The 16506-nt window shown below is 40.7% G+C and overlaps 1 protein-coding gene across 1 annotated transcript in view; it reads left to right on the top strand.

The window, feature by feature from the left end:
- The window catches only part of LOC123378722 (lymphocyte antigen 75-like), a 126549-nt gene that overhangs the window by 38564 nt on the left and 71479 nt on the right, over positions 1–16506 (top strand). The window contains exons 15-25 of the mRNA XM_045032834.1: positions 582–663; positions 2935–3006; positions 4216–4339; positions 6406–6441; positions 6713–6888; positions 9786–9850; positions 11551–11627; positions 12050–12186; positions 13064–13169; positions 15416–15576; positions 16241–16370. Of these exons, the coding sequence (XP_044888769.1) occupies positions 582–663; positions 2935–3006; positions 4216–4339; positions 6406–6441; positions 6713–6888; positions 9786–9850; positions 11551–11627; positions 12050–12186; positions 13064–13169; positions 15416–15576; positions 16241–16370 (1166 nt within the window). The remainder of the gene's footprint in view (positions 1–581; positions 664–2934; positions 3007–4215; positions 4340–6405; positions 6442–6712; positions 6889–9785; positions 9851–11550; positions 11628–12049; positions 12187–13063; positions 13170–15415; positions 15577–16240; positions 16371–16506) is intronic.

Raw genomic sequence — 16506 nt, 5'->3', positions numbered from 1 at the left:
GTCCCAATCAATAGTAAGGAGACCTGTGGTATTACTGCAGTTTTGAATATATTGAAATCCCCTTTTATAGTGACAACCTTTCTCCTGGAATGGAACTGAGAATTTTAAGTGGTAATTACCCCACTCCTAAAAAATGAAAAACGAAAATAAAAAAGACAGCCCTGCATTTGTAAATTCATTGAAGTTACTGGGGAATAAACATGTGCCTAAGTGCTTTGCTGAATCAGAACCTAAGAGAAGAGAGAAAACACAAACCCCTTTGTCTTAGCTTGTTTCATCTATGCTACTTTTGTTTTAAATATCCCAGGCAATGGGACTCCAAATTAATATTGGCTTCTTTAATTAATACGTGCTATCAGAGGCTGTTTAAACTGAGATACAATACTAGTAATTCATACTGGGCTTCGTGGACAAAGCGAAGGGTTTGCAGAATTAGACGCTATACTTGTATTTTTGTACTTGTCTCAAAAGTTTGGTATTTAAAGGAAGGCTTTAAAAATGACTCATTAATCTTTTTATTTAATGTGCTAGAATGAACATACACTCATGCTGAGGTTTTTCTTTTAAATATATATTTACAGTAATGACCGATGGGTCTGGGTGGGACTCAATAAGAGGAATCCAGATTCTCTAGGAACCTGGCAGTGGAGTGATAACAATCCGGTAAGTTACATTAATCTTTATCCAGAAAATACATATTAACATTTGTTTGAATTTAGATTGGATTGAAAATGTAATCAAGTTACTGATATTTTAGATTAATCTTGTTCTGTGGCACATGAAGAATATAGAAAAACACTTATGTAAAACTTTGCACTTAGGAGACTTTCTCAATTAAAAATAATCTCATAAATAATAATCTGCCTTCATTCTGTATTGCTGTCAAAATATTTAAATGTAATAAGGATCCAAATGCTGCTGGACAGAACAAGGTGTCTTTATATCCCAAGATGTACTTCAGCTTCTCAACCCCATATCCTTGGTTTGTCTAGACTTCTCCAGAAAATGTCTATCTCACTTTCAAGCTGGTTTATATGTATAAAGTAGGGCTGTCAAGCAATTAAAAAAAATTAATTATTAATCATGTGATTAAAAAAATAAATCGCGGTTAATAGCACTGTTAAACAATAATAGAATACCATTTATTTAAATATTTTTGATGTTTTCTACATTTTCAAATATATTGATTTAAATCACAACACAGAATGCAAAGTGTACAGTGCTCAGTTTATATTTATTTTTATTACAAATATTTGCACTGTAAAAAACAAAAGAAATCGTATTTTTCAGTTCACCTAATACAAGTACTGTAGTGCAATCTCTTTATCATGAAAGTTGAACTTACAAATGTAGAATTATATACAAAAAAACTGCATTCAAAAATAAAACAATATCAAACTTTAGAGCCTACAAGTCCACTCAGTCCTATTTCTTGTTCAGCCAATTGCTCAGGCAAACAAGATTGTTTGTTTGCATTTGCAGAAGATAATGCTGCCCACGTCTTATTCAAAATGTCACCTGAAAGTGAGAACAGGTGTTGTCATGGCAATGTTGTAGATAGCATTGCAAGATATATACATGCCAGATGTGCTAAAGATTCATATATTCCTTCATGCTTCAACCACCATTCCAGAGGACATGCATCCATGCTGATGATAGGTTCTGTTCAATAACAATCCAAAGCAGTACAGACTAATGCATGTTCATTTTCATCATCTGAGTCAGATGCCACTAGCAGAAAGTTGATTTTCTTTTTTGGTGGTTTGGGTTCTGTAGTTTTCATATCAGAGTGTTGCTTTTAAGTCTTCTGAAAGCATGCTCCACACCTTGTCCCTCTCATATATTGGACAGCACTTCAGATTCTTAAACCTTGGGTTGAGTGCTGTAGCTATCTTTAGAAATCTCACATTGGTACCTTCTTTGCGTTTTGTCAAATCTGCTGTGAAAGTGTTATCATTGCTGGATCATCATCCGAGACTGCTATAACATGAAATATATGCAGAAAGCGGGTAAAACAGAGCAGGAAATATACAATTCTTCCCCCCAGGGAGTACAGTCACAAATTTAAGTGACACGTTATTTTTTTAACAAGCATCATCAGCATGGAAACATGTCCTCTGGAATGGTGGCCGAAGTATGAAGGGGCATACGAATGTTTAGCGTATCTGGCACATAAATACCTTGCAATGCTGGCTACAAAAGTGCCATGCGAATGCCTGTTCTCACTTTCTGGGGACATTGTAAATAAGAAGTCAGCAGCATTATCTCCCATAAATATAAACAAACTTTTTTGTCTTAGCGATTGGCTGAACGAGACATAGGACTGAGTGGACTTGTAGGCTCTAAAGTTTTGCATTGTTTTGAGTGCAGTCATGTAACAAAAAAAATCTACATTTGTAAGTTGCACTTTCACGATAAAGAGATCACACTACAGTACTTGTATTAGGTGAATTGCAAAATACTATTTCTTATGTTTATCGTTTTTACAGTGCAAATATTTGTAATAAAAATAATATAAAGTGAGCAGTGTACACTTTGTATTCTGTGTTGTATTTGAAATCAATATTTTTGAAAATGTAGAAAAATGTCCAAAAATATTTAGTAAATTTCAATTAGTATTCTATCATTTAACAATGCAATTAAAACTGTGATTAATCATGATTAATTTTTTAATCATGTTTAATTTTTTTGAGTTAATCGTGAGAGTTAACTGTGATTAATCAGCACCCTAGTATAAGTTAAGTACTGTATGTACACATGTCTTTGCAGAATCAGGGCCATAGATTGAAAGCTGTTTGAGACAGGTACAGCCTTTTATTCTGTGTTACAACAGTGCCCAGCACAAAGGGACCGAATCATGACCGGGGTCCCTAGACAGTACTTCGATACAAATAATAATAAGTCACAATTCTGCCATCCCTCCCCTTTCTGTAGGAAACTACTGTTGTTATGTCACACGATTTCCAAAGAGATGTCTATGACATTAGAGACTGTGCTGCTTTAAAGGTATGTTTCAAGATTTTAATAATATGAATATATTCATATGAAATTTTTATTTACAGTATATTTACTTTGTACTTTTAAGTTTTTGTACATTAAACTTAGAGTGCTGCTGTAAATTTATAACTGTATACATTAGAAAGATGCTACTTTTCTTTTTGTTAATTCACAAACCTGCTAATTTTCACAAAAAACAGCAGTTTTACCTCCACTGCTGAGTAAATATTTACTAACAACATATAGCGAGGACTTCTTTCATCAACACTTCTTTACTTCTATTAAAATACTACTGTAATAATATGTCGCATACAGAGCAATTTAGCAAAATACTGTAATTATGATCCTACAAGTCATTAATCCAGTCTGGTGTGGTTCTCTTATATTCATAAATGCCTCATTACTATGTAACTCTAACCTTATGGTATGACTGCTAAAACAGTACTTCGCAACCTTTTCCATACAATTACCTGGTTTCCCGTATTGGGATCATGCTGGGATGTTCCCTCCCATTTATCCAGAACCCTCTCTCATTTAGTGTTCATTGAAGGGGGTGGTGGTCACTACCCTCTTGCCCCTGAAACCCCCTGGACCCATGGCCCTTAGAGAACCTCTCATCTAAAATATTAGGCTAATAAATTTTTGGATGTTAAGAAGACTATCCCTAAACAAGTGTGAAGTGGGCATCGTGGCTTTTGTAACCACTGTTTTCACAATGACAAGAGTCTGATCCTGTGTTGTCAAACTAAAGGAACCAACATTATCTTTATTGTAGAAACCAAGAGGTGGCATCGAGCTTTTATTTTGATTATACTAAGAAGAATCCTGTTTCTGGGCCAATTCAGACGATTTTCCCTTTGGGACAGATACGAGAATCCTTTAAGGGGCAGTGACTATTACTCCATGATAAAAACAAATTTGTGGATTACAAAAAAACCCCAAACACACAGTGTTGTAGTGAGCTGCAAGAAGAGATTTCTGTGAATGGATACATTTTAAACTGATTGCTTCATAATTTCTAGTTGTTCAGAGACTATTTTTGAAGCTGTACCTGTATTTTATCATTTTAAAAATTCAGTTAAAATTGCAAAGGGTTGGCAACAGGGTAGATTACGTCTATCATCAAGGATATCTAAGGTATCTTATAAACAGTTTTATTGCTCCAGAAGTTTGTATCTAGTATACCAACACAGTTTCCCACCCCCTACTTTTATGCAGACCACTCGAATATCACGGAGGTATTTTTGGAGACTTCATTTCTATGACGACAGACAATTGGATTTTTACTTAAAACCTTTCCTGTGTGATGCTAGACTTGAATGGGTTTGCCAGATAACAAAAGGTAAGCTGCATTTACATCCATTTATTCATCTATACCAGGGGTAGGCAACCTATGGCATGCGTGCCGAAGGCGGCACGCGAGCTGATTTTCAGTGGCACTCACGCTGCCTGGCTCCTGGCCATCGGTCCAGGAGGCTCTGCATTTTAACTTAATTTTAAATGAAGTTTCTTAAACATTTTAAAAACCTTATTTACTTTACATACAACAATTGGTAAGTTATATATTATAGACTTATAGAAAGAGACCTTCTAAAAACATTAAAATACATTACAGGCACGCAAAACCTTAAATTAGAGTGAATAAATGAAGACTCGGCACACCATTTCTGAAAGGTTGCCGACCCCTGATCTAAACTCTCCAGGGCCGCCCAGAGGATTCCAGGGGCATGGTGTCTTCGGCGGTGGGGGGCCATTCTGTTCCGGGACCCGCCGCCGAAGTGCCCCGAAGACCCGCGGCGGGGGCCCCCCCGCCGCCGAATTACCGCCGAAGTGGGACCCGCCGCTGAAGTGCAGCCGGGTCTCCGGCGGTAATTCGGCGGCGGGGGCCCCCACTGCGGGTATTCGGGGCACTTCGGCGGCGGGTCCCGGAACGGAAGGGCCCCCCCCGCCGCCGAATTACCGCCGAAGACCGAGCTGAACTTCGGCGGCGGGTCCCACTTCGGCGGTAATTCGCCGGCGGGGGGGCGGAAGGACCCCCCGCCGGCGAAGACCAGGAGCGGAAGAAGCTCCTGGGCCCGGCCCCGCAAGAGTTTTCCGGCCCCTCCGGAGCGAGTGAAGGACCCCGCTCCAGGGGCCCTGAAAAACTCCTGTGGGGGGCCCCTGTGGGGCCCGGGGCCTGGGGCAAATTGCCCCTCTTGCCCCCCCTCTGGGCGGCCCTGAAACTCTCATCTGTTTTTTGTTTAGAATGTCTTTAATTACTACTTTCACTTTGTCATCATTAACAGTAAACCCAGGATCTCTGACTTTAAAACATCTCAGAAGGCATTAAAATAATCTTGAGACCTAGAGTCCTTAGAATGTGAGAGCGAGACTTGAACTTTGTGTATTTTAAATAAATAAGACGAGAGAGACTGTCACACTTGCAATGCTGTTTATTATCAACTTGAAAGGGTGCTTGATTTAGGAAGTGTAAGGTTGAAGTATGAGTAACAGCTGGGTTATATTCTCTAAAGTTGTGTGAAATTCACAGTTTTTGGTTGTTGGGCATCTTTTTTTTTTCTAGTGGGGGAAAAGGATATGAGCATAATAAATTTGGCAACCAGTACTTTACCACATCCTCTAACCAACTGGCAATAACAGTACACGAGGCAAGGGCCTGAAATCCCTTGCATGTCTTATAGGCTCCTGTTCATAGAAATATAAACATACAAAACACTCACAAATAAACTATTACTGGGGGAAGGACCTTGTATCAGTTCTCTAGGGTCCAACCTTGCTTCTACCCCTTAAGTTCCCTTGGAGTGAGAAATGTGCCACAGGGAATGTAGATACCTTAGTGTGGTGGGGAGATACAGATCATGGCGTTCCAGCATTTATGTGCTTTATTTAAAATGTATAAGCAGTATTTATAAACAAAAGAAAATCTCCTGGACAGCTTGGACAGCTAATTCCTCCAGACTTGAATTTGGCCTGTAATCGTCTTGTAAAATTTATGACTTGGGTCTCCAGAGTAGCAAAATACACAGAAAAGGGTTTCTCTGGTGAGGGTGGAGAAAGGATGGCATGAGGGTTCTGCACAGATGCACTTGTTTTTGTGAGGAGTTAGGAGTTTTAGCATCTAGTAATCTTGGCTTCTTCTAATTATTCTAGTTGGTCAGAAAAATAGCTTTTGGGGACATAAAACTTTCCTTGACTTGTTGGAAATTTGCAGTGAAAATGCCAAATCTTAGTGCCTATGTGTGTGGAGAATTGGCATTATTATTAGTGTGAGCTTTGGTGCTTACACATCTCTAATAAGGAGAAAAACATAACTTTAAGTCTGATGCATGCAAAGCTCCCATTGACTTCAGTGGAAGTATGTGTATCAGGAATGCAAGATCAGTGATTGTTTCTTTCTCTCCTGAACAGGTAGTACCCCAAAGACACCAGAGTGGTATACACCAGGTAAACAGATTTAGTTTTTACATATGTTTCAGTTACTTGTGTCTAGTGTTTCTCACTATATATCCTTTCTGATGTTAGTGAAGATCATGCTGACACACAGAAGGCCTGATTCAGAGATAGGCCAACACTCTTAGCTCTCATTGATTTCAATGGGAGATGTAAATACAGCTCCTCTCAGCATCAGGCCCAGATTGTCCAGCCCTTTCCTTTTCTGAGTGTAATCGTTTTCCAGGATTAATGCCATGTGTGTATGTGTGCTTTTCTTCCCCAGATGTAGATGGAATTCATGGACCGCCACTTGTTATTGATGGAGCTGAATTTTGGTTTGTGCCAGATAAAAACCTGACCTACCAAGAAGCTGCTCTCTACTGTGCAAACAATGATAGTGACTTAGCATCAGTGGACTCTTATACAAAACTAAGGGCACTCCTAACCAAAATAGAAAAGGTAATGAAATACATTGTACATCAGGAATTGTCTTTGTTGCAAGTGTTTCCAGTATACGAATGTTAATGTTTTTCTTTTAATTTTTCACTGACATATAACCCATAATAGTTTTTAAAACGCCTGTAAAAGGAGAGACTTAGTTGAAAGAGGAAATAATCAATTTTGTTTTAATCTCCTTTAAATCTACATTTAAATATTTAAATTTTAAAACAGCCTGTTAAAATAATCTTAATAACAGAACACAAGCTCCAAACAGCAAGGAGATGTTGTGACAAGATTACCATAAACATTCCATTGTTCGTGGATTCAGCCAGAGGTGTAACACTGTATAGTCATTTTGTATATGTGTGTTCCAACATGGGGACATCACACCATTATCTGAATAAGAGGACTATATTAGAAACCAGTAATAGACAGATGTGATCAGTCCTTGTAGGGCAGAGCGTATAGTTTATGTAATCAGGAAATCAGCTGCTCTGTGGGAAGCATTTAAAAAAAAAAAAGACTTCAGAGTGCCATATCTCAGTTACTGCCTTTTTTCAGTGTCATTGAGACATCACTCTTTATTTATTGGAGGTGGGAAGTTAACCTGGGTCCCCTCATGGAGTTTCCTTAGAATTGTTCCATTAGGATTAAGATGGAGTTTGCCCCCAGGAAGAAAAACTCATGAGTCCAACCCTCCAATTTTGCAGATCCTACATGGTTTTGGAGGACACACAGGGTCATCCACAAGAAGGTTCTATGACTTCACACCAACTTTGGGTACCTTGCAACTGTGCTCTGGTTCTCTGGCAGCAGAGGCGATGGGAGGGCGGGGGGGTTAGGGGTGTCCTGTCCCCGCCCCCCCCATTTCTGCCTTCCATTCAGCACAGAGCATTTCAAACTCTGTGTGCACCCCACAGTTTGAAAACTGTCCTCCTGCCAGGAGCTGGCAGATCAGAAGCTGGTGGGAGTCGCCTGGCCCACTCGGGCGCCTGGCTCTCCACACTGGCCACCTCCACCAGGCAACCTCTGCCGCCTCTGCACAGCTGGGCGCTCCCCAGGCAGGGCGGGCAGCACAGCCTGAGCTGCACCCAAAGGAGCCTGGTGCCACTGGCAATGCCCCCTGGAGTTGGCCCCTGGCTGCAGAGCCCGGCTGCCATGAGATGCTCTCTGAGGTGCTCACTTGCAATTACTCTAGTGCTCCTGGCTCTGTCGCTGCTCCTCAGCCCAAAGGCGACACATGGGGTGGTCACGTGCCCCCCACTTTCAAGAGTTACGTGCCCCCCACACCTTTAAATTGTGCCCTCCCCCCCACCATCAAGAGTTATGTGTCATCTCTGCCTGACAGCGTGATCCCTGGAGTTGTTAGGGATCCTGGAGCAAGTGCCCGGAACCCCTCTTTAAGATGTTCCCCATAGCAGAGGGGGTTCTGTTTCTCTGTGCAGTGGTGGGAGAAGAGGCACATCAATCCAGCCTGCCTTATCCCCCCACCCCACCCCCCAACCTAACGAAAGGCTTCCTCACAGCCTGGGTGAAAGGGCTATATTGCCACAGAGACAGTTGTTCTCTTTACCTTCTATGTGTAGGGATGGCTCTATGCTCAGAGGTGTCCCATCACTGCATGTATCCTAAGGGTATGATCTGGCCCCTAAGAAAGTTTTTATTATAGTACTGTACTTTCATTTCAATTACAACCATTTTATTCTTTATTTTAAATGTTCCTCCATGCTCTTTGCAAACAAATATTACTTCATTGTGCTGGCACAGAGGTCCCCATACTGGTCAAGGGGATTTTGATGGTCCAAAGAGCACTTTCTATTGGTCCACAGAGAGCTAGCTCTCACCCTTGTTTCCAGGTGAGAGAAACAGTGTAGATGGAGGAAAAGATTAAGGGCTGGATCCTCAGGCTCATTGCACCGCTTTTTCCCACTCCTGTTCTCAGCAAAGGTGTCTTAAAACCACCCTTTATTCCTCCCCCCTCATTCCACACTGAAAGCTACTTGGCTGGGCCAGAGGATCCATCCCAAAATGAAGTATGTAAGGCAGTAAGATTATCTCTGTTCAAAAAGGTCAAGAAACTTATTGCACTAAAAACAGCTACAAATACACAAAATCTGTCCTTGTATTACCTTTCCATCTAAGTAATTGCTGTAGTTGCCACAAAGATATTATATGATCTTGAATGGGAGAGTAGATCATACATGCTTTTATGAAGAATAGGGTGCACAAGATGTGAAGATGTCATTAAGATCACTATTAAGATGTGACCTACCATGAAAAAAAATGGAGAACCCTTGTGTATTAGCACATGGGAACCCAACATTGAAACTGACTAGTCCGATTTTATGATCCCAACTGAGTGAAATGTAAACATTCAAAATATAGTAAGCAGTGGGAAAATATACACCTCTACCCTGATATAATGCTGTCCTCAGGAGCCAAAAAATCTTACCGCATTATAGGTGAAAACACATTATATCGAACTTGCTTTGATCCGCCGGAGCGTGCAGCCCCGCCCCCCCAGAGCGCTGCTTTACTGTGTTATATCCGAATTCATGTTATATCGGGTCGCGTTATATTGGGGTAGAGGTGTATTTGAATGTAGTATTGGTTTTAATAATAAAGAACTACTAGAAACAGATTTGAGATTTTAAAATATCTGACCTGACAATGCCCCTTTATGAACTAGAATTTGCAAATTCCCCGTGCATAGTCTATAGCCAAGACCAAGAAGTTAGTCACTTGAATTTTTGAATCATTTACAAGAATATTACTTGTAAGTTCCAGTCCTGCTTCTGTTAAACCATTTACATCAAAAGGAATTTTGCCACAAGGGTGGATGAAGACCAGTGGTCTATCTTGTGATATTATATTATACATGGTGGTAAAATCTAGTTGTTTATTTATTTTTGCAGTTGTCAGGTGCAGAGCAGAAGTGGTGGCTGAAATACATGGATCATGGAGCTAGCCATCATTCACCGTATGTACTCTATTTGCAGGCAACATTATTATAAACTTTTGTTGACATTTCTTGTATGGGGAAAAATTTAGTAAAATAAGTGGGTTTTTTAAAATGACTATTGAATAATCCCAAATTGTTTACAAAGCTCACTTCTGACAGGTCAGCTACAAAAAGCATAAAATAATTATTTGAAAAACCTTGTTAACAAAACCACATTATCTGATAATTGTGACTCTTTTCCTTTCTCTTGCCTTCCCCCTTTTTTTTCTGCATATGACCTGCACTTTTCCTTGCCACGTCAAATTTAAAGTGTAAGGTCTCTGGAGCACCGACTGAGTCTTTATTTCTTTTGGTGAGGAGTTTAGGACACTGGGGATTTTGAGTATAATAAATAATCAACAGAATATATGTGTAGACTTAATACTTGAACTAAGGACTTATTCAAGCAGGAATGTTTACAGAGTGCTGTTCCCACTACAAAGGTTAGCAACATTTCTAACACCTAAATCAGTAATAATAACACTTAGTTCTTATATGAGGCTTCATGTCTTCAAAGTGCTTTTCAGACATTGTCCCCAAAGACTTCTGCACAGGCATAAGTCTTTGCATGGCCAGGGACTTAATACATTAGTGGTATCATTAGAAGCCCTGAAAGCTTGAACCCTGGTCCTAACAGTTAACCCTTTCTGGTTCCTATTTCAAATGTTTTTATTTGTGATTTTAAGCCTGCCCATGTAGCCCATTAATTACTTGAGTTCTGAAACAGGATTGGAGGTTTTTACATTATTTTACTCTTCCATTTAAGAAAACAGCAAAACCAAAAATTTTCAGTTCATCTTGTCAGTTAAAAACCATGAACAAAATATTTACATATAGAGCATATGAAATTGGATAAGTCATCTTCTGTCCTCGTCTCTGCTTTCTGCCATGCCCAGCCACAGGAAGATTACCCTAGGTTAGGGAATCCTTTGGTGTTGTAAAATCAGGATAAGGCTCCTACACCACCACTCCTCCCCGTGCCTGGCTTGAGAGTTATCCAGGGCTTCTTTGTGCCCTGGGGATCACTGGTCCTTGGTGCCATTGGCAGGCAGTGTAATTTAGAGCAGCCTTCAGGCTGCTTCTAGTTTATGACATAGTCTGGCACAGGATCCTGCATCCAGGATCAGGGAAATGCAGAGATGTCTTACAGCAACCTTTATACAACCCTCCTGAGTTGCACTGTGTGGTCCTCAGCTGCAGCTAAGGAACAGGGCCTTCCCTGTCCAAGAAAATCTTAGGATGCATAAGTAGCAAAATGCTACATTTTAAAAAAGAATAATTTAGAACAGAAGAATGTAGAATCTATATTTTATTATCCTCACGGTGCATGATAATGTAGGAGGGGTTGCAGTAGGGACAGACAATTAGACCGCTCCTTAGTGTACAGCCTAAGTAGCTAGGCTGTTGTGTACGTCTCTGTAGGGTTGATTTGTTCAGTATATCCATGACTACACTAATCACTACAGATCTGCTGACCCTACCGCCCACTTTCCCCGACACTAGCCCTCTCCCTAAACCTCTGGCACGTTAGGGCACAGGCAACCCCTTTATATGTGTACGCCCTTGACATTTTCTCTCTCCCAAGCAGCAGAGGCACGCTAGTTCTGCTGCCATGCCCGGGATTTGCCCCTAAAAGAGAATCTTTTGTCAGAGATTGACTCTGAAATGTTTGTATCTAGTTTACAGTTATTTCCACGTTTCCATGATCGATTCTGGAGGGATTGTTGGTATATTTCTTCGAAGGGCTGGTATAGAGGTAAGGTTGTTTCCTTAATATAAAAAATATTAGCTCTGTCCAGAATGCAGTATTGAATACAAGATCCAGGAGCAAATGACTTTTTGCGCTGTGAGACAGATTCTGAAACTCACACTTACCATGTATAGGACTTTATTCCACATTTCTCCACTGAAGTCAGTGATACCACTTGTAGAGCAAGTAGCTACTGAAAGTGAGTAAGGTTATCAAATCTGGTCCTTTCTTATCAATACAATATTTTCTCATACATTTAATTTTTTATGCTTTATTCTACTGTCATTTTAAAAGACTTTACTTTGCATAATTTGCAGCTGTATGTTATAGTTACATAGGACTGTCTCTTCCCACAAGTGTAGGTAGCACCTAGCACATCATAGTCATTATCATAATACAGATGATAACTGTATTTATATTTCCTACAGACTATCCAATAAACTGCAATCTGAAACTGCCCTTCATATGTGAAAAATCTAATGCATCCTTACTGGAGAAACATGAGCCAGAATATCACCCCCGTAAAGGAGGATGCCCTAAAGAATGGATTCTGTTTCAGAACAAGGTAAAGGGGGAATATAGGACAATCATCATTAGTTGCATTACGTCAACCTAACTTTGTAGTGTAGACCAAGCCTCACTTTCAGGCCAGAGTGTTTAAACCAGATCCCTCCTTTGCAGAGGACCCGGTAGCCCTCAGCCCCAACCCCTGTTCTTCTTTCAGGTGTCCCACAGCTCTCCTTCTCAATGTTTTTGCATCAGTTCCATCAAGTTCCTTCTCCTGGGCTCATCGGTCCAAAAGCCGCCGCCTTGCGATCTGCATTAATTCAGAGTAGCTGATGCCTTAAAACCAGCTTCTTTATCAGCTGCCTCCACCACTTTGTAGTTCAGCCCTTTTCCTCTCTGGGCTGAGAGAGATTAGCAGATGGCAATCCTTGCCCTCTTGTGAAAAAGGAGGCAGGTATATGCCGCCCTCCTTCTCCAGGCTCCTCCCACTTAGCTGGGAGAGAGGGGAGCCTTGTCCCACCCTGCACTACAAGGCTTCTGATCCTTTAAAGAAACAGTAGCCTTGGTTTCCCCCAAGCATTAACTATGTCTCTGGGACCATCTTCCTCTCTCCCAACACCTGCCTCTGCCTGTCTGTAGGTCTTCATCTGCTCCAAAAGTCCTAGGAATCTTAAAGAAAAACAGGGTTTAGTGTCCCTTAGTCCCTACTATCCTTAACGGGACAGTCACCCTGTTAAAGACACCTTGCTGAATCAGAGCCTGTATGCATTTATCTATAATTGCACTTCTAATAGTTTCTCACAGAAAGCAAGATAAGTGAGGTGTGAGGGTTTTAGGGTCATTGATTTATGAATTACATCTAAGATACAATAAATCTTAAAGAGAAAGTGAACTCGTGCTACATTGCATAAGCTTTTACCATTTTTATTTTGCAGTGTTTTCTAAAGATAGAACACAGATTTTTAACATTTAAAGAAGCCAATGAAGTATGTGAAACTTTTGGAGGCACTCTTCCATCAATCTCAAGCCAAGCTGAACAAGGTATGATGGTAAATTCAAGGCTCTTTATACTATACAGAACTTTAGACCAAAATAATATGTCAAGCCCCTTCCCCAGTCTATGCAGCATAACTGCACAGGATCATGCAGCAGACTGGGAATTATGTGGCAGTGTTATCTGATTGTAAAATCATTCAATTACTTTGAGTCTTACTGAAATAATTCTAAAAATTCACAATAAAATAAAAACCTATAACTAATGCCTTTAATTTGCACTGTCAGAGGAATTCTGCCTGTCACAGAATGGGAAATGCACACACAATGGGCAAACCGTGGAAAAAGGAAAAGAACCAGTTCAGAGACCAGTTTTTCTTCATACCCTTGTGTATGAAGGGAATTAGAAATTGCAAAGACTATCAGAGATTTATGAAGAGTAGAGGGACCGTGTCTAAAGCAGTTTCCAAGCTTTACTTCAGAAGTTAAAACCTCATTGAGGTGAATGCAATGAAGAGAAGACATTTGCTGCAAATAGCTGTCTACAGATGTGTCTGACTACCTATCAGTTGAGAGAGACATCTGTTAATACGTTTGTATTTCTGTAGTGGGCAGGTAGTTGCCTACAGATATGTCTGAAGATGTAGCTCACAACAGAGCTCCATATTATGTGTAGCATTATTTGTATAGGTAAGTGACCTCCAGCCAACTCAGTTCAGTGCAGTGGAATATAGAAAATAGACCAGGCAGGCCACTTCAGTAGTTAACAGTGCACAGTGGAAGAGCAGTCAGCCCTGTCTGCCAGGCATTGAGATGGACCCACACTGGAACTCAAGTGGCTGAGACTAGAGCAATTCAGAACTCTTTTAACTCTAGAAAAGCATATTCTGCTCCAAACATTTCTTAGCCTGATTGTGTAAATGGAAGTTCATTTCAATTGATTGAAGGATATTTAGCATAATAAATTAGTCCTGGTGACAGATTTCTGCCAGCAGGGCTGGTTCAGGCTTTTTTGCCGCCCCAAGCGGCAAAGAAGAACAAAAAAAAGCCGCGATCGGCGGCATTCTTCGGCGGCGGGTCCTTTGCTCCAAGAGAGACTGAGGGACCTGCCACCGAATTGCCCCTGAAGACCCGGATGTGCCGCCCCTTTCCTTTGGCCGCCCCAAGCACCTGCTTCCTGCGCTGGTGTCTGGAGCCGGCCCTGTCTGCCAGGCAAGTCGGTGCAATGGCAAAGCTGTGGTGGAGAAAGACAGCTCTGCCACAACTTAGGCTGGCAGGAAGAGGTGGTTACCTTCCCTCCATCCCTCACGTACTGTGGCCCTTTCTGTAGCTGGCTATTGGATAGTGACTACTCCTGAGAGGTTTTAACCTTTAATGGGTTTGTCTAGTTTAGGAAAAGAGCTTGGGACTAGCCTGGAGCTAGCTAACATATGGCAGGTAGCTAGTTCTAAATGTCTTAATGAACATTCAGTGCTTAATTTGTAATGAAAGAGGTGCTGGGGCTCAAGCAATTATTTTACATTCATAACTGATGCAGCAAGCCTAGAGGTCCCAGGGCTATGAACTGTCAAGCCTAGGGGTGCTGAGGCTAAGCCCTGGCAAGCCCTGACACACATTAAGCATTTGTAGCCTCACCCAATAGTGGGCGTTGCCACAGAGAACAAAGAGTGGCTGTCTTGGGATTCCTGAGTCTTTCTTGGTTGAAACTGATCCCTTCCCTCTATCCTGACTTTCTCTGTTTCTTGGTTGAGTAAATCAGACACTTATTCAGCAAGTGGTCCTGTTTTAGAGGCATGCCCAGCAGTCAGAGAGTGAGGTGTGTGGGAAGCAAGTGAAACTCTCCAGGCCCTCAAAGAGGACATGGAGCCCGCTTTTAATGCTTCTGTGGGAAGTCAGTAGAAGGTCTTACAGAGCAATAGGGAGGCACCTTCTGAAATTTGGGTGGAGACACAAGGAGACAAGGTTGATGTCAGGGAGGGAGAGGAGGAGAGAGACAGAAACAAGTTAAACTCATCTCTTGGCCCTCAATTAGACCTTAGCTTGTTAAAAGGCTAATCCTCTCAAATGATTTGTTTAAATAATGTCCTTGTCGGATATGGAAAGTATGGAATGATAAAATTGCAAAACACTTAATACTCTATTAGAATGGCTTATTGCATTTTCAAAGACTAGGGTGGGAAATTAAGTTAATGTAGATGGGGGTTGTACTATCTTATTTATGCAAGCTGTTTTCCAAATGTTTACTGTGGTTGTCTAAATTATAGCATGTAAATTTTTATTTTTCTGCCCAACAGATTTTTTAACATCCTTGCTTCCTGGTTTGGAAGAAAACATTTGGATTGGTTTGAAGTTTTTTTTCAACATAAGGGAAAACAAATGGGTAGATGGCAGTAGACTGCTGTACAGTAACTTTCACCCATTGCTGAGAGGAAGGCTAAGGAAGATTCCGTTTGATGTAAGTTATCTGTTTGAATATACAAATCCAGCTGATGTTTTGTCCTATAAAAAGTATAGAATGTTGGTGTATTGGTAACTGTATCAAAATAACAAAAGAGAAAAAACATGTAAAGGTCCCAAACCAAGAAATTGTATTCTTAATTGGCAGACATGGTGACCAGTAATGATGAGCTCTTTGTATCTTTATTCGGATGATATGTTTTGAACACTAATTATTAAAATGGAAAGGGATGTAAAAATTGGAATCTCTTCAGTCTCTTTGCATATCTAATATGTAGCTGAGATGCCACATTCCATAAAAATGTAGGTAGCAGAGGGATGTTACTATAAAGTTTTTGGTTCAGTTATTTGCAGAATACATCCATAAACCATTATACATATATTGTTTTCCTGGCTGCACTGTTCATTGAGAAGCATAAGAAACATAATGGAATGCCACTGATTAACAAGAATTTTTAAAGAGTATAGTGGGTCCAGGTAATTTTTTTCACAAATAATCCAGCAACTAGGTAATATTGCAAAATAAACTAGCTGTGTGTTGTACTACTGCTCTGCACATACTAACTAAGAGAAGTATATTATCCTAACTTGATCTTCATTCGCTCTCTCCACACAAGAATGCTTGTATCATACATGAACTTGATGAGTTTTCTGGTTTTCAGATGTTTGATGAGGAGATAAACAATCAGTGTGGTATAATGCTCAACAACCCCAAATCTTTGTATGTTGGAACGTGGAATTTCTTGCCTTGTGCTGAGGAGCATTTTTTGGGTATCTGCCAGAAGCCAGCAGGTAAGACTGACTGTGCCCCTAATATCCACCTGCCAAGAAACCCCTTCATGCATGAATATCACCCCTCCTGAGGCACAATCTCCCTGTACACAGCACCTCAAGAAGGGTGTTCCCTGGTGGCAGGATCCTTCTGGCA

The sequence above is a fragment of the Mauremys mutica genome, chromosome 10 (assembly GCF_020497125.1).
Source record: "Mauremys mutica isolate MM-2020 ecotype Southern chromosome 10, ASM2049712v1, whole genome shotgun sequence".
NCBI classification, from domain to species: domain Eukaryota; kingdom Metazoa; phylum Chordata; order Testudines; family Geoemydidae; genus Mauremys; species Mauremys mutica.
Note: the sequence above shows the minus strand (reverse complement) of the source record. Positions and strands in the feature narration are given on the sequence as shown.